We start from the raw sequence: 18,136 nt of genomic DNA on the forward strand, positions 1-18,136 counted from the left end.
TGCAATACTGCATGGTGTTTTGTAGCCAATGGTCGCTATTGTAGGTAAGCAATGTAGCTGCCAATAAATAGTGTGATAATGGCCACTTAATCTGTTTTTGAGGAGCTCCAAAACTTTTAGTTGAAAGCTAAATTTTAAGCAGGGCACCAAGAAGAGCTCTCCGAGTTCAAAATATTACCAGGCTTCAGATTTGGAGCTCCTCAAAAATAAAGGTATCTCTGATAATACGTTATCCATTAATTGTGCAGCATTACATTAGTGATATCCTAGACTTGATTTCATGTGTCTGGGATGGGACACTTAAGACACAGCTTCCTTGGGGTATTATTTGAGCTCTGGTAATAGATAAGCGTAATCTAAGTTGAATGTCTGGCATGTCTGAAGTAACTAACCTTGGCCGGAACAGAAATTAAAGAACCTCTGCTGGCCTACAGTAAAAATAGTCCTGTTGCAAATAACTATTTTTTGTTAGGGTATATACACTTAAGATGTATTAATACGTAGTGGGAATTAACATGCTGTTAATGTTTTCCTGATCAATACTGTTACAGATTGTTGCATTACTCATTGGAATGCCTGTAAGTATTTTTGGAAGGTCAGGATGCAATGTGCTTCAGCAAAGAATCTTTTCTATCTTTGTGTTAATAGAAAACCTGGCTGTTCAGATATTTTCTGTTATTGCACTAGTGAAGAGTAAGAGGTAGTGCTGGAAGGGAAGAGAGAAAGTAGAGATGGTAATGATTCACTTTTGTACCCAAAGCCAGCCAGCGTTAATTAAAGCACAAAATGAACAAATAGAGTTGATTTCTGTCGGTAAGGAAGAGGTTTTGTTTTAGGATACTTGGCATGAGATGAGCCCTCTTTTCAACTTCACCATAGTTGGCAAAGCCTTCATTAATCGTAGTTTCAAATCCTTGACACCTTTCCTAACTCTGCATCTCTTGCTACCCATGAAAACTTGCTCAGTTCTCTAGTAGCCCAGCTGTCTTGTGCTTTCTAATTTCCTTCCTGAGAACAGTACAGCACTAGAACAAGCCCTATTGTGCCAAACTAATTAAAATAGTAATCAAATGGCCAACTAACCTAACCTCTTCTAATAGATGTCCATATCCCATCTGTGTTGGCTACCATGCTCCTTCTTGGTCATGACAACTACCTTCCTCTCAATCCCTTTACTTTCTGACCTGGTGCTCCGGTTCCTATCTTACCCCCCCCCCCCCCCCCAACCGATCTAGTTTAAACACTCCCAAGTAGTACAAGCGAACCTCCTAGGCAGAATATCATTTCCCCTCCAGTTAAGGTCCCATCTGTTGCTTTTGTCCCAAGTCACCCCGTCCCAGAAGAGATTCCAATGATCTTAAAAACCTGAAACTGCCCTCTGTACCTATTCTTCAGCCACTCATACATCTGTTCAATCTCTCCATTCCTGTTCTGATTAGCATGTGTCTCTGACAGTAATCTAGAGACTGTGACATTTGAGTTCCTGCCTCTTTCCTAATTTTCTGTATTCACTGGGCAGGACCTCTATCCCTTTTCTACCTATGTCGTTGTGTCAATGTGCACTGTGATCTCTGGCTGCTCACCCTTCCCCATAAGAATGTTCTGCAGTCACTCTGAGAAATGCTCAACCCTGGCACCTGGGGGGGCAACACACTGTTTTCTTTGTGTGATGTCAAGAAAAAGGCTTCAATTACATAGGACAGTGCAGGACGGTAATTATCCCTTTGTCCCATAAACTAAATCTCTTCTGTTTGCAAGTAATCCATACCCTCTATTCCTTGCATATTCATATGCTTGTGTAAAACCCTTTTGAATGTCACCATCATGTCTGCTTCCACCAGTACCCCTAGTAGCCTGTTCCAGGCACCTACTGCCACTGTTTAAAATAAACTTTTCCCCCTCACCATAAAGCTATGTCCTCTAGTTTTCAGCTTTTCTATCCTGGTAGGAGGATTTTGGCTGTTTACCCTATCCATTTTTTGAACCTCTAACAGGGCTCCCTTGTCTTTTGACATTCTGGAGAAAACAACCCAAGTTTGTCCAAATCCCTCCTCATAGTTAATATCTAATCCTTACAGCCTCCCAGTAAATTGGTGTTGAACCTCTTCAAAACATGCACTTCCCTCCTGTGATGGAGCATCTAGAACTACACACAAAACTCCAAGTGCAACCTAATCAAAGACACAAGAGGTACTGCAGATACTGGTAATCTAGCACATTACACAATGTGCTAATGGAGGTCTGTGCCCGAAGTAGTGACTGTTTATTCCCATCCATAAATGCTGCCTCACCTGCTGACCTCCTCCAGCACATTGTGTGTACTTCAGCTGAAGTTTTGTACAACTGTAACATGTAGGCAGAAGTCTGTTTTGTATGGGATTATGAGCCATAAGTAATGTATTAATATCCTACAAACTATGCTGTGTGAGGCTGTGAATATATCACAGACTCCTGGATGCTGATAAGTTGTAACTATGCAGTCTTAGCTGTTCCAACCCCCTCATTCCCCCGACCCAAAAACTGCTTGACTTACTGAGGTCCTCCAGCAGATTTTGTTCCTCACTGTGGTAATGTTGACAATGGTATTTGAGCACAATCAAGGAGGATTGTTGACAGGAACTAGGATCACTTCACTTTATTGCTAAGGCAGTTAACTACCAGTTTCATAATGTGATAATTCTTCCCTTTTGACAGATATTATTTATCCCACTAATTCTGACGATGGTTTATGTATGGGCACAACTGAACAAAGACCAGATTGTGACATTTTGGTTTGGGATGACATTTAAGGTAGGAATATTTCTAGCTGCTGCTGTTGACCTACTTATTGAAGCTAAACTGGTTGTTCTATGTTTCCAATTTCTCTTGGGGAAATATACAGTTGACCTAATGTAGACCAAAATTTTCCTGGATTCAACCTCTGGTCTGTGCATCAGTGGCTGATACAACCAGACCAGCAGTATGGTGCAATGGTCGGCCTATATATAAAGTATATTTTTGGACTTTCCAAAGGGTTACTTTGTCCATTCACATTGACAGTTGCAAGGTATGCAAATATAAAACACAAAGCCCAGTGAGAGAAATGTTTGGAAGTTGTTAGTGATCTTTGCTGAGGGATATTTATTGACACATGGTAGCACATTTGAAAATCCTACTGTAAAGTCAGAACTCCCCTATTGCTCTGTTGAGTCTTGGACTAGTTTGAGTGCTCATGTCTTGTCGGAGTTGGAACTCCAGTTCCTGATCCACTTAACCAGATAGCAGATTGAACGTTGAACATTACCAGTTCCCTGGTGATGTGGTTTTTCTATTGACCCTTTACAGAAATGTAGTACTCATTGTACATTCTCCCTAGGGATTTTGTACAACCTAGGAACATTTGGGGAGGGTGGACATAGTGCTCCTGTGCTGCACTTTCGAGTAATTTTGTAATATTCAATCTTTGCCAGAGCCCTGTTCTCCACTGTCCATCTTTTCAGCAATAATAGGATCTAAGATGGTGGGGTGAGGGAGAGGAGAAGATCACCTGTTATCAGTTTATACACATTTTAAATTTTCTTTTACAGGCTTGTTATCTACCATGGGCTCTGCTAATATTCAATTTTATACTGAGAAATGCGTGAGTATGCAGATTATTTATGCTCTAATCTGGTATATAGCATTGGGAATTTGAATGTGGACCAGGAACAATGGGATCTGAGATTGGGGTACAAGGTTACCAAAAGGGAGCCAATAGCAGGGCTGTGGGATGTGCTACAAGCCAGACTTTCCAACAGGCAAGGGGAACACAGCTGGATGGCTGCAGAAATGGCCAGTTCTGAGATTGATTAAAAGAGTATTTATCTTAAGCAGAGTGTTGCAATGGACCCAGATAGAAGAAATGTTAGGCCTTGTAACTATATGGAGCTGCAGACACAGGTTACGGTGGGAATGCGACATGGTCTAATTTGGCACATTTCCTATTTCTGTCATTTTTTTCCTCCCCAAATCAAACACATATCATCCCTCACCTGCTTCCTTACTGAAATCTAACTCGTCCCTACTGAATCCAACCAATTCCCTCCACACCACCCTCCTCCATCTGGCAGGACTGGGCCTCACCTTCAATAATTTCTCCTTCGGCTTCTCCTATTTTCTGCAAACTCAAGGGATAGCATGGGCCCCAGCTATGTCTGCCTTTTCATTGGCTACGGTCCATGTTCCAAGCATTCCTTGCAAATGATCCTCAACTCTTACTGCACTAGTGATGACTGCATTGGTGCTGCTTCATGCTGAGCTCGTCAATTTCATCAACTTTGCCTCCAACTTCTTTCCTCCACTTAAATTCACTTGGTTCATTTCTGACACCTCTCTCCCGTTTCAATCCTTCTGCCTTCATCTCTGGAGACAAACTACTATTTTTTTAATATATGAACATACCGATTCCCAGGGTAATCTTGAATATCTCTCTTCCCATGCTGTCTCCTGTTAAAAAATTTTAAAAAAAAAATGCTATACCCTTTTCTAAGTTTCTCCTTCTCCACTGCATCTGTTCCCAGGATGAGGCTTTCCTTCCCAGGATATCAGAAATGTTCTCCTCCTCCAAAAAACAGGGTTTCCCTTCCTCCACTGTTAATGTTACCCTCACCCCAGATAGCCACTCTCACTGCATCTTACTTTAACATGGATCAAGTTCATCATCTTCACCTACCATGAGCCTCCGCATCCAGCATATTATTCTCTGCAACATCCGCCATCTTCAACAGGATCCTACCACCAAAGACATCTTTATCTCCACTTTCCACATAGATCGTTCCCTCCATGATTCCCTTAGCCATTTGTCCATCTCCACCGATCTCCCTCCTAGTACATTTACCTGCAAGCAAGAGAAATGCTGCACTTCCCCATTCACCACCTCCCTCACCTCCATTCAGAGCTCCAAACAGTCCTTCCAGATGAGGCAACACTTCTCCTGCGCATCTGTTGGGGTCATTTATTGTATCCGGTGTACCTGATGCAGCTTCCTCTGCAGTTGGTGAGATGTGACTTAAGTTGATGGACCGCTTTGTCAAGCACCTCAGCTCCATCCAAAAAAGGTGGAGTTTCTCAAGGGCCAACCACTTTTTATTCCCATTCCTGTTCCAACATGTTGGTCCATGGCTTCCTTTTTTGCCACAATGAGGCCACACAGGGTGGTGGAGCAACACCTTCTATTCTGTCTTGGTAACCTCCAACCTGATGGCCTGAATATCAGTTTCTCCTTCCTTTAGTAATTCTCCCCACTCCCTTCTTCTATTCCCCACTTAGGCCTCATTTCTTTTCCTCAGCTGCCTTTCACCCCTCCTTCCATAGTCCACTCTCCTCTCCTATCCGATTCCTTCTTACCAGTCCTTTGCCTTTTCCACCTATCATCTCCCAGTTTATTTCATCTCCCCCCCTTCCACTACCCACCTGGCTTCACCTATAATCTCCTAGCTTGTTCTCCTTCTCCCCTTCTTATTCTGGCATCTTCCCTCTTCCTTTATAGTCCTTGATGATGGGTCTCAGCCCAAAACCGTGACTGTTTATTCATTTCAGTAGATGCTGCCTGACCTGCTGAGTTCCTCCAGCATTTTGTGTGTGTTGCTCTAAAATCTAACTTATCCTTTCCCAGTTGTGATGAAAGGCTACGGAGCTGGAAGGTTGATGGATGCTGTCTAACCTGAGTTTTGTTGTCAACTTTTATTCTTAAAAGGAGATGCAAGTGGGCAGTAATTGATTTTCTTTTCCTTTAGCTAAAATATCTGGTTTTGAGGGCATTTGGGTACAAGGTGCCCAACCATTAGGTTTTTACATCATAGAAGATTTCACTCTGTCTGATCTTTGTATCCATAGCCCGTAGCAACTTCAGGAAAACCTGGGAGGATGTACCCCATGTGGAGAGTTCACAATCCTGTACCACTATTGGAACTTTGTTAGATGCAAGGAAGGCATCAATGATGTTTCATTTTTTCTCTATTCTTGCCTGTCACAGAGGTCACTACTGCAAATCTCAAGGCTGTTAACTGTAATTCAATGGTACTGGGGCTGGGCAAAGAATGCTAGTAATCTTTCATTAACCAAAATATTTAAAACTGCTTTTATATTTTAATTTTTGTGTAATCCCAACAGGATAATGGATGAGCTGGTTGGTATCTTTGTTGGCCACATGTACTACGTTCTTATGTTTAAATACCCTCAAGAATATGGAGGAAGAACATTTCTTTCTACACCACAATTTCTGTAAGGAGTAATAATTAATACTGTCATATTAATTGCATGTATCCAGAAATTTTATGATAACATTACTTTTTCCTTTCATTTTCCCACTTCAGGGTCCATTGGTTTCCACCAAGGAGAGGTGGTGTATCTGGTTTTGGAGTCCGGCCAGCTAGTAGAAGACCAGAAGCTGAAGATCAGGGAGCTCGATGGGGAAGAGGGTATTTCTGGGGCCAAGGTCAAAGGCTAGGAGACAACTGAACTTTAAAAAAAAATACTTGCAGCCCCACAAAAGTAGCATTTGAATCACTTTCTGTACAGTGTGTTGCCTGACAGTATCTTGTATTCTGAAGTTAAACCTGAAGGATTAGAAATGACAAGGGATACCTGTATAAGTACAACTTTTTTGAGTAAAGAAATAAAATATTAATATAGAACAGTATAAATGTATACTCGCAGTTTGTAGCTGCCAGGAATCTAATTTTAAAGTGTTCTGTCTTACATTCAAGATTTTTATAGTTGATCAAAGTTCCTAATCCATGCAGCCAGATAGTCTTCCAATTACAACAGATTACAGTTAACTACCCATTGTAACAAGGATATCATTCTTCCAACCTTCTTTCCTACACTATTCCACAAATTGGCAGGATATTAATAATTGAAAAAATTGTGCCCTATGCGTGGTAGACTCTATATGTACCAGGTTGGATGAGCAGGCAGGCGGCAGGGGAATTGTCAGGATGAATCAGCAACAGGCATTTTGCTCTTGTGCTAATGGCAGAGTGAAAGAATGTTGCTTTCTCTTGTAGAAATTTTGATTAAATGGTTCCTTGTGTTTCTGTTTAGCACAGATGGAACATTTAAGTCTTCCAGCTGAGAAAATTAGTTAATTTTGTGTATGCAGTGTTCTTTTGTGCATTTCTATAGTACTTTAATACAGATGTCAAAATTATCATCAAATGGTCTCTGTTCTTGTGTTTGAGAACCAAAATGGTTTGGTTGATCCTTCATCAGTCAGAATCCACTTCCTTGAGAACAAGGCAGGAAAATAGCAATTCAAAGTGATCCTGGTTTGCTGTCCTTGATCAGGCCTATTGCTCTTTTTAATTGGTTACCGAATGGAATCAACTGTGGAACGTCGTGGAATTAACTTGTTTATCCTTGGCCCCATACTTGATATTGTGGTGAGGTAATGCATGTTTACCTCATCGGTGGTATCACAAATCAACCTCAGTGTGGATATTTGTTACTTGGCACCATGGTTTAATTTTCTATCTGATTTGAAGGTAGTGATGGCTTCTTGCATTTTGTCACCAAAAGTGCCAAAATTTCACATCAAAGTTTGCATAGGCTATTAGAAATGTGAGGAAAAAGCTGAAGGTGTCAAATGGAATAGCAAGAGGTCAGAGGCTTCTGACAACCTCCATTTACTTGCACTATGCCTGAGAGAGAGTATTTTAACAGTGTTGCAATTGAATTTAATACCACCTTAGGTTGAAGAGAACAAAATTGTAAGTCCCTCTGATCCATAATCCACTTATAAATTAACAGTTGTGAACCAGAAAACTTTCTACCAGTAGGACATGGAAACGTGATTAAATATTGTCTTGCTATGTCACAGCTTGTGCAGGGGAATCTCCAACCCACAGTCACTTGGGGCTAAGCTGGGTGAGAGTGTGGGGTTAGTGAATTAAACACTGAAAAGCCAAGAGTTATTTTATCTATGTTTATACTTCAAACACATTTTATAATCCTAGCTGAGGAAAATTTATGCTCCCAGAATATTTAAGATGAAGCAATTTTTTTATTTTAGTTTTATTTAGCTTTTTTATTACTTGTGGAAAAATTAATCTTGATTCAATATGAATTGGGCTTTTGTGTTAGTCTGTTTCATTAAGGGTGAATGTAAACATGAATAAAATATATTGGTGAATCTCTCACATGATGTATTGATCCCTTGAGCTCTTTTGTACAAAAGATTTATGCTTTTGTAATTAAAGTACAAACTGACAATTCTACACTGAATAGAAACCTTTTATCTATCTTGATCTTTTAAGAGATTAGATAATATCCTATAGTACAGTACTTTGAGCACTCTGGGAGCTTATGAAGTCCAGCACATTAAAAATGTGTACTAATGAATGAAAGGCAGACCCAAGTTTCCAAGATTTCTGTATTTTCATTCTTAGCCTAAATTTTTTAGTATGCTGTCTTTGGGCCTGAAATATTAATTATCCATAAACAATTGAACCCAACAGACACCCTTGTCCCTTTTATTGAAGTACAACCAATCTGTCTTTCCATTTCCAATTTTTACATTTCAATTTAAAATATTTACAGGCTATGAAAAGTTTTTGGATGTAGATGGAAGAAATAAAAGGCATGTGTCACTAAGGCAATAGTGCCCACTTCACTGTTGGTTACTCTCAGTACTGCAATCTATAAATTGAAACAAATTTTAAAAAGTTAAAACCACAGGCAAGTCACAGTAGTGTATGGGTTACCTGGGGGGATTAAAGTTCAGAGTTCAATTCTAACACTGTCTTGTAAGCAGGCTCCCCATGGAATGTGGGGAGTTTCCCTGCATGCTCTGGTTTTCTCCCATAGTCCAAAGACACATTGGGTAAGTTACTGGGTCACAATTGGTGTCTGTCTATTATGTTAGATGATCCAGAGGCTCTAAAAACCCTCTTGTCTGGTGTCTTACTGGCATTATAGAATGGATGAGGTCAAATTTCATAATCTAAACAGGGAAAAAACAAATCATGGTCATTGTTAGCAATAAAAAGTGTGAATCTTAAAAAATAAACTTGATCATCTGCCCTTACAAATCAAGCCAGAAGTGAAAAATTTGCACGTTACTGATAGAGGTAAATTTCAAATCATATTAGCCATATTACTAAGACTGCATTCTTTCATTTAAGGAAGAATTCAGGAGTTCATTTTCTTATAACAGCTCAAGATGCAGTAAAATTGATGCACGCTTGTGCTTTTAGTGGATTAGTCTATGGTAATGCACTCAGCTGAAGACCGCCTAAGAAAGGTGTAAATCAGCTGCAGCTTGTTCAAAATGCAGCAGTAAGAATCTTCACCAAAATAAGAAAATTTGAGCACTGGTTGCCTGTGTCCTTGAGGATCAATCTTAAAACGCATACAAGGCTCTGAATAATTTAGCTCCTCTGTATATTTTGGAGTACTTATTCCCTTGCATTCCTAATCCATGAATACTTGTATGCTTAGTTTTCTTAGAGCTAAGTATACAAGACCTGGTGATGTGGCCCTTTGCTCTCATGCACCAAAAATCTGGAAAACACTTATAAAAATCTACTTTTTTAAAAAAAAATTGGCCCATTGATGTAATTTATATAATCTGCTATATTCAATTACAGTTTATTCTATATAATTCTCATTTTTTCATTTGTATTATATTGATTTATTGATACAACCACAAAGCACTTTGAGCCTGCATCTTAATATATTAAAGGTGCTATATAAATAGTTATTATTGCAAAATTATCACATGATTAAGGTTAAGATTACTCAGGGTTGGCAGGGCCAGAAGGGCTTACTCCATGCTAGATTGCTAAAATGAAAATAATAAAACTTTTGTATGGAGCTCATTCTTTAGGGACAAGCTGGTCCCCTATCTTGTTCAAGCATCCTGGATAGAATAAATGTTGAGAGGGTGTTTCAATTTGTAGGAAAGCCTCGGATCCAAGGGTATAGTCTCAGAATAAAGGGATGTTGTTTTAATACTGAGGTGAGCAATGGTGAATCTGTAGAACTCATTGACAATACAGTAGATTCTGGTTAAGGAATGGATTCTCAATATTGCTGGATTTCAGGGCTTTAAAAGCGATGGGGGGGGGGTGGGAAGGGTAGGGTTACTGGTCAGGGATACTATTACAGCTACAGAAAGGGTGGGTAATGTAGCAGGATACTCTTTTGAGTCTGTATGGGTGGAAGTCCCTGGCTTCCTAGCCTTTGGCATTATCATGGAAAAGGATAGAATCAGAGGAACAGGAAGGGAGCAGTTACTCTATTGGGAGTATTCTATAGGCCCCCTGGTAGCAGCAGAGATACCAAGGAGCAGATTGGAAGGCAGATTTTGGAAAGGTACAAAAATAACAGGGTTGGTATCATGGGTGATTTTAACTTCCCGAATATTGATTGGCACCTAATCAGATCTAATGGTTTAGATGGGGCAGAGTTTGTTATGTGTGTCCATGATGGATTCCTGTCACAATCTGTTGACAGGCCGACTAGGGGGAATGCCATACTAGATCTAGTATTAGGTAACGAACTGGGTCAGGTCACAGATCTCTCAGTGGGTGAGCATCTGGGGGGGACAGTGACCACTGCTCCCTGGCCTTTAGCATTATCATGGAAGAGGATAGAATCATAGAGGACAGGAAAAGTTTTAATTGAGCAAAGGCAAATTATGAGGCTATAAGGCTAGAACTTGTGGGTGTGAATTGGGATGATGTTTTTGCAGGGAAATGTACTATGGACAAGTGGTCAATGTTTAGGGATCTCTTGCAGGATGTTAGGGATAAATTTGTCCTGATGAAGAAGATAAAGAATGGTAGGGTGAAGGAACCATGGTGTCAAGTGAGGTGAAAAATCTGCTCAGGTGGGAAAAGGCGGCATACATGTGGTTTAGGAAGCAAGGATCAGATGGGTCTATTGAGGAATATAGGGTAGCAAGAAAGGAGCTTAAGAAAGGGCTGTGAAGAACAAGAAGGGGGCATGAGAAGGCCTTGGCAAGTAGGGTAAAGGAAAACCCCAAGGCATTCTTCAATTATGTGAAGAACAAAAGGATGACAGGAGTGAAGGTAGGACCGATCAGAGATAAAGGTGGGAAGATGTGCCTGGAGGCTGTGGAAGTTAGTGAGGTCCTCAATGAATATTTCTCTTTGGTATTCACCAATGAGAGGGAACTTGACAGTGAGGACAATATGAGAGGATGTTCTGGAGCATGTTGATATTAAGGGAGAGGAGGTGTTGGAGTTGTTAAAATACATTAGGACAGTTAAGTCCCCAGGGCCTGACAGAATATTCCCCAGGCTGCTCCAGAAAGCAAGGGAAGAGATTGCTGAGCCTCTGGCTAGGATCTTTTATGTCCTCGTTGTCCATGGGAATGGTACCGGAGGATTGGAGGGAGGCAAATGTTGTCCCCTTGTTCAAAAAGGTAGTAGGGATAGTTTGACCAGTGAGCCTTATGTCTGTGGTCGGAAAGCTGTTGGAAAAGATTCTTAGAGATAGGATCTATGGGCATTTAGAGAATCATGGTCTGGTCAGGGACAGTCAGCATGGCTTTGTGAAAGGCAGATCATGTCCAACAAGCCTGATAGAGGTCATTGAGGAGGTGACTAGGCATATAGATGAGGGTAGTGCAGTGGATGTGATATACATAGATTTTAGTAAGGCATTTGACAAGGTTCCACACAGTAGGCTTATTCAGAAAGTCAGAAGGCATGGGATCCAAGGAAGTTTGGCCAGGTGGTTTCAGAATTAGCTTGCGTGCAGGAAGCAGAGGGTCGAGGTGGAAGGAGTAAATTCGGATTGGAGGGTTGTGACTAGTGGTGTTCCACAAGGATTGGTTCTGGGACCTCTACTTTTCGTGATTTTTATTAACAACCTGGATGTGGGGGTAGAAGGGTGGGTTGGCAAGTTTGCAGACGACACAAAGGTTGGTGGTGGTGTGGATAGTGTTGAGGATTGTCGAAGATTGCAGAAAGACATTGATAGGATGCAGAAGTGGGCTGAGAAGTGGCAGATAGAGTTCAACCCGGAGAAGTGTGAGGTGGTACACTTTGGAAGGACAAACTCCAAGGCAGAATACAAAGTAAATGGTAGGATACTTGCAAGTGTGGAGGAGCAGAGGGATCTGGGGGTACACATCCACAGATCCCTGAAAGTTGCCTCGCAGGTAGATAGGGTAATTAAGAAAGTTTATGGAGTGCTGGCTTTCATAAGTTGAGGGATAGTTTAAGAGTCACAAGGTAATGATGAAGCTCTATAAAACTCTGGTTAGGCCACACTTGGAGTACTGTGTCCAGTTCTGGTCACCTCACTATAGGAAGGATGTGGAAGCATTGGAAAGGGTACAGAGGAGATTTACCAGGATGCTGCCTGGTTTAGAGAGTATGAATTATGATCAGAGATTAAGGGAGCTAGGGTTTTACTCTGTAGAGGAGGAGGATGAGAGGAGACATGATAGAGGTATACAAGATATTTAGAGGAATAGATAGAGTGGATAGCCAATGCCTCTTCCCCGGGGCACCACTGCTCAATACAAGAGGACATGGCTTTAAGGTAAGGGGTGGGAAATTCAAGGAGGATATTAGAGGAAGGTTTTTTTACTCAGAGTGGTTGGTGCGTGGAATGCACTGCTTGAGTCAGTGGTGGAGGCAGATACACTAGTGAAATTTAGGAGACAACTAGCCAGGTATATGGAGGATTTTAAGGTGGGGGGTTTATATGGGAGGCAGGTTCTAAGGGTCACACAACATTGTGGACTGAAGGGCCTGTACTGTGCTGTATTGTTCTATGTTCTATTATTGGGTCACCTTGAATAGAGTGGACTTGGAGAGGTTGTCCCTTTAAAGCTGAGGCAGTTTCTTCAGCCAGAAGATAGTGAATCTGTGGGATTCATTGCCACAGAGGGTTTTGGAGCCCAATCATTGTGTTTATTTAAGGCAGAGACTGAGAGATTGTTAATTGGCAAGAATGTTAAGGGTTATGAAGAGAAGACGGGATAATAAGGTTGAGAATCAGCCATGATTGAATGACTGCAGACTTGATGGGCCAAAGAGCTTAATTCTGCTCCTTTATCTTATGGTTTATGGTAGTGATCCCGCAGTGGGTGATATTGCCCTCTCCCCGGAGGAGTTTCCATGGGGGTAGGGGGAGATGCCTGCTTGCTCGTTGCTAAATCTGGAAAGCCCTATACAATTGGAGAAGAAATGATTCTGCCAGCATAAAGGAGATTCTTGTTATCTAGTTACCTTGTGCTACCCACCTTTACATTGGTAATTTGGAAAAGTGAGAGCACTGTACACAAAGCTGGAAAATGCCACACATTTTGATGTAATTACAACTAAGCTTTCAGCTGATTGATGTAGAGGAACAAGACATGGCTGTGCTACTATTCACCCCAACCCAAATCACTTTGGGTCTTAATAGACAAGAAAAACAATTTTCAATTTATTTCTTTGAAAAGGATTCTGTGCATTTTTGAAGTGTAACAAATGTTTAGCCATTGTTGTCAGCCAATACAGTTACACAACTATCAGCAAGCAGGACAAAATGGAAAAGGAAATTTTAATTACTTAATTAAAAATAAATATGACAAAATGTTCAGAGTAGAAATGCTGAACATTTGAGTGTATGAATAGTGAATTGGTTACTTTCTCTCTACTAGTTAGTGGATCAGGCAGGACATATAAAAGAAAGTCTGCATTTCCGGTAACAATATTCAGGAAAAGTCACAAAACCAACCTGAACATTTTACAGTCAGTTGCATAACACAGATACAGACCACTTGACCTCACAATCCCTATTCAATGCATTAATTCCATTTGCCCGTATTCCATACATAACTCCTTTCCTATTGCAGCACCCATCCAAATAAGTTTTAACATTGTAATTGTAACCATCTACAGCTTCCTTTGGCAGTTCAACATACACACCATTATGTGTGAAAAATCTTTAAATTTCTCCCCTTTCACCTTAAGCATAGATTCAAATTCCCTGAACCAAGAAAAAAGCAAGACTATCCATGCCTCTCAATTTTATACACCACTGTTACCCTTCAATCTACATTCCAGTCAGAATAAACAGAACCTATCCTATCTCTTGTTATAACTTAAGGTGCTAAAATTAATTCCAAAAAAATTGATTTGTACAAAGTAAGAGTATGGATCAATAAAAGGATTGGTACATTTGAACAGGTAAATTTCATTTAGCTGTGTTCAAAATGCTTGAAAAATGCAATAAAGGTATGACTAAACCAAATGAAGATGAATATACATCGACAATAACAAAAGAATAGTTTACTTCACAATGATCCTTGAGGGATTTGTGTACTGACCACAATCAGAAACATAGAACAGAGTTCTCCTACTTTGAAGTTTATGGATGGTTATAATTCACTTTAACAATAATACTTCTTGTCTGACATTTTGTGCTAATTAAGACAAAGATTGCAGGATTATGAATTATAACTTTTTCCCCTGGCGTCAGTTGGAAACATTTACACTCAGTGGCCACTTTATTAAGTACACCTGTTTTTTAATGCAAATATCTAATCAGCCAATTATGTGGCTGCAATTTAATGCATAAAAGCATGCAGGTTCTTGTTCAGAATAGGGAAGAAATGTGATCGAAGTGACCTTGACTGGGAAATGATTGTTGGTGCCAGACAGGGTGGTTTGAGTATCTCAAACTGCTGATCTACAGTTTTCATGCACAACAGCCTCTAAAATTTACAGAGAATGGTGCACAAAAACAAAAAAAAATCCAACAAACTATACTTAGACAATTAAATAATATTGATAGTGGTGTGCAGTTTCAAAATATGCCTGCAAAAATGCAAGGTGTCATTCACCTTGGTCAAGACTCCTTCACCATAAACTTAAAATAATTGAGACCTTTATTGTCCAAGATATAATGGGTGGCCATATGGGGATCACTAACATGAAGGGTCAATGTCCTCTCACCCTGGAAAATATCTGACTCTAAATCCCTGAAGTCCACACTTAACCACACTGCAGGGAGACCTTCAACGTATGGACAACATTATTTCAAGAATGTGATTCATCACCTTCTTGGGTGTAATTATGAATAGTGATTAAAACCTGATTACCAATTGATGTTGAAATGCAAATTGCTTGGGAACACAGAACTACAGTAGCAGTTATGTTACTTGATTAGAATTCATTAATGTACAGTCACAGCGTGAACAGTATCAACCCAGAGACATGTTCAAATGTTAATTTGGCAGAGTAATTAAGTCATTCTGCATCGAGAAGCTAATATCATTATGGTCATTATGAAAGTAGTGGATTGTCAAAAAGAAAAGAATGATTCCCTAATGAGATGGTGAGCATCCATCATCCTTAACTTGCCAAGGTTATGTGACTCTAGTCCCATCAGTGCAGATGGTCCCCCTACAATCAGGGAAAATTGTACAGGATTATAGACATTGACCTTATCTGATGTTCCATGAAACAAAGCAAAACTACACCACAAACAATGCCCAGCAACCGATTAACAACTAGCGAGGATGCGCAAGCATTTAATCAGTTAAGACTGAGTTTAGTAAACATAATCCAAATAGAAATAAAAAATCAAAGCATTACAAAGCAGTTATTAAGGTAATAAGACAATATAATCTTTTCTTACCTTTTTATTGGAGTTACTGCAGCCATATACAATACCACCTCACCTGCGCAATTCGTAAATCCATGGACTAGCAGTAGATCCAACTTGTTCTATTTACAATTAATCATTAAAGTTTTCTTTCATTTGATTGGTTTAGGGTTTGGTAACTCAGCCAATAAAATTAAGGCTGTCCAGTGGAGCAGCCATTTTGAGATGGGCTGTTGGTTGTCCAGGTGTGGGCTTTGGTGAATGCCATGCTTCAGCAAGGAAGGCAAACAGCACCAGGATGGGGGTTTTCTACTACTTCTTAAGCTAATCAGAATTTTCCCCTCAAAGCTTTGAGTCATGGCAGATGAACTTTGAGCTGTGTCATTCCCCTCCTGTGCAATGTGGAGGAGGCTGCAAGAGTCCCTGATGACTACATGTAGGAAGTGCATCGATCTGCAGCTCGTCACAGACCGCATAATGGCACTGAAGCTGTGCACGGGTCCACTGGACACAATGCAGCCTAAAGATCTAAAGGAAGATAGGAAGTGTTTGACCAAACAGGAGGAGCAGTTGCAGTAAGGTAGTGGAAGAATCTATTGCAGCTATCTCCCTTCAAAACAGATATGGGGATGGGGGGGGGGGGGGGGAGAGAAGAGGAAGAAGACATGGCTTATCTTGGGAAGGCTGTAGCTAAGATATGAGTGGCTCTGCTGCACAAGAGGGCATGAAAGAGTGGCAGAGCTACAGTGGTAGGAGATTCCATAGTACAGACAGGAGCTTTTGAGGCCACAAACAGGATTTCTGGTTAATACATCACCTAGCACGGATGTCTCTGAGTGGCTGCAGGGCATCTTAAAGAACGAAGAGCCAGTTGTCAGTCTACATGTAGCTGCTAATGATATAGCGGGGGAAAAAAGCAGGGTGTGCCCCTACTCGCTGAATTTTGGGAACTAGGAGAAAAATTTTTAAAAGGACCTCAAATAAAGTTATCTCAGAATTGCAGCCTGTGCCCATGCTGGTCAGAGTAGGAATAGCAGAGCAGTTGGGGTGACTATGTGGTTTGAGCAGTTTTCAGGAAGGTTTCAGATCTCTGGTTCTGTGGGAGGTGGAATCAATACAAACCAGGCACTCTGCAGCTGGGTGGGGGCGGGATCAATATCCTAAGTGGATTGTTTTCTGGCAGAGGGATTGGGAATCCATGCAGAAAGGCAGGGGTATGCATTGCAAAAAAACCAAAGCAAACGTAGAAAACCTACAGCATAATACTGGCCCGTCAGCCCATTATGCTGTGCCAAACACGTATTTATTTTAGAAATTACCCAGGGTTCTCCATAGCCCTCCATTTTTCTAAGCTCCAGGCACTAAACGTTTAAAGAAAAGTGAGAGTGGAATACAGAAAACTCAGATGCAAAAGACAAGGACTTCATAGAATGGATCTGTGACCTTTCTTGAACATCATGTTATTAAACCTATGAGAGAACATGTAGACTTAAATCTGGTCCTTCAATCTACAACCAGTGTATTATACCTAAGCAAGGGAGATGAGAAAGGTATGGGTTAGCTAACATAGATTAGGAACAGGGCCAGTGTGTGGCTATGCTACAACTGCCAAGGGTGTACATGAAGTACTGTGCTCTGATCATCTTACTTGAAGAAAGACATTCAGGCTTTGGAGCAATTCAAAGGACATTCACCATGGTGATTCTGGAGATGAGGGGGTTAGCCGATGAGAGACTAAGTAGCCTGTGAATATACTCACTGAATTCAGAAGAATGAGGGAATCCTATCAATCCCTTTCATAATTTTACATGTTTCTGTAAGACAGAGACAGGAAGGTTAGGGGACATAGCCTCAAGATTCAGGGAAATAGATTTAGAATGGAAATGAGGAAGAAATGCTTTTCCCAGAGATTAGTGAATCAGTGGAATTCTCTACCAAGGGAAACAGTCGAGGCTACTTCATTAATTATAATTAAGACACAGACAGACTTTTGTAGAATAGGGTTAATTCAGGTTTATGAGGAAGAAGGTGGAGGAGATCAGCCACAATGGTAATGAATGGCAGAGTAGACTCGACAGGCCATTCCTGCTCCTATTTCTTTGTTCTCCACTTGCAAGCATCTCCAGAAGATGGCACATCATCATTCAAAGGAAAACTTTGATAATTTCTTAAATTCCTGAAGGAAGCAAAGGGACGATTACTAAATCTTCCTGAAGAAGGGACTCAGCCCGAAACGCCGACTGTTTATTCATTTCCATTGATGCTGCCTGGTCTGCTGAGTTCCTCCAGCATTTTGTACATGTTGCTTTGGATTTCCAGCATCTGCAGAACTTCTCGTGGGATGAATACTAAGCTTGGAAGTGCTGGTTTAGGTCTTGCATCTTCACAATAACTAGATTTTATAATGAAAACTAAAATACATGTTTGTACAAAATCAGATAATTGAAACATTGTATAATGGCAGAATTGAAAAAAAATAGTTGGCCCTCATAATAACAACACACATGATAAAAGCAGTCTAAACTAATAGCAGCTGCAGTCAATC

The 18,136-nt window shown here is 40.6% G+C and overlaps 1 protein-coding gene across 1 annotated transcript in view; it reads left to right on the forward strand.

Moving 5' to 3' along the window:
• derl1 (derlin 1) overlaps positions 1-8,156 on the forward strand; it is a 28,537-nt gene extending 20,381 nt beyond the window's left edge. Inside the window, exons 4-8 of the mRNA XM_059973025.1 lie at positions 552-578; positions 2,695-2,790; positions 3,567-3,619; positions 6,130-6,240; positions 6,333-8,156. Coding sequence (XP_059829008.1) covers positions 552-578; positions 2,695-2,790; positions 3,567-3,619; positions 6,130-6,240; positions 6,333-6,477 — 432 coding nt within the window. The 3' untranslated portion in view covers positions 6,478-8,156. The remainder of the gene's footprint in view (positions 1-551; positions 579-2,694; positions 2,791-3,566; positions 3,620-6,129; positions 6,241-6,332) is intronic.
• Positions 8,157-18,136: the final 9,980 nt, after the last annotated feature.

The sequence above is a fragment of the Hypanus sabinus genome, chromosome 1, assembly GCF_030144855.1.
Source record: "Hypanus sabinus isolate sHypSab1 chromosome 1, sHypSab1.hap1, whole genome shotgun sequence".
Taxonomy (NCBI): Eukaryota; Metazoa; Chordata; class Chondrichthyes; order Myliobatiformes; family Dasyatidae; genus Hypanus; species Hypanus sabinus.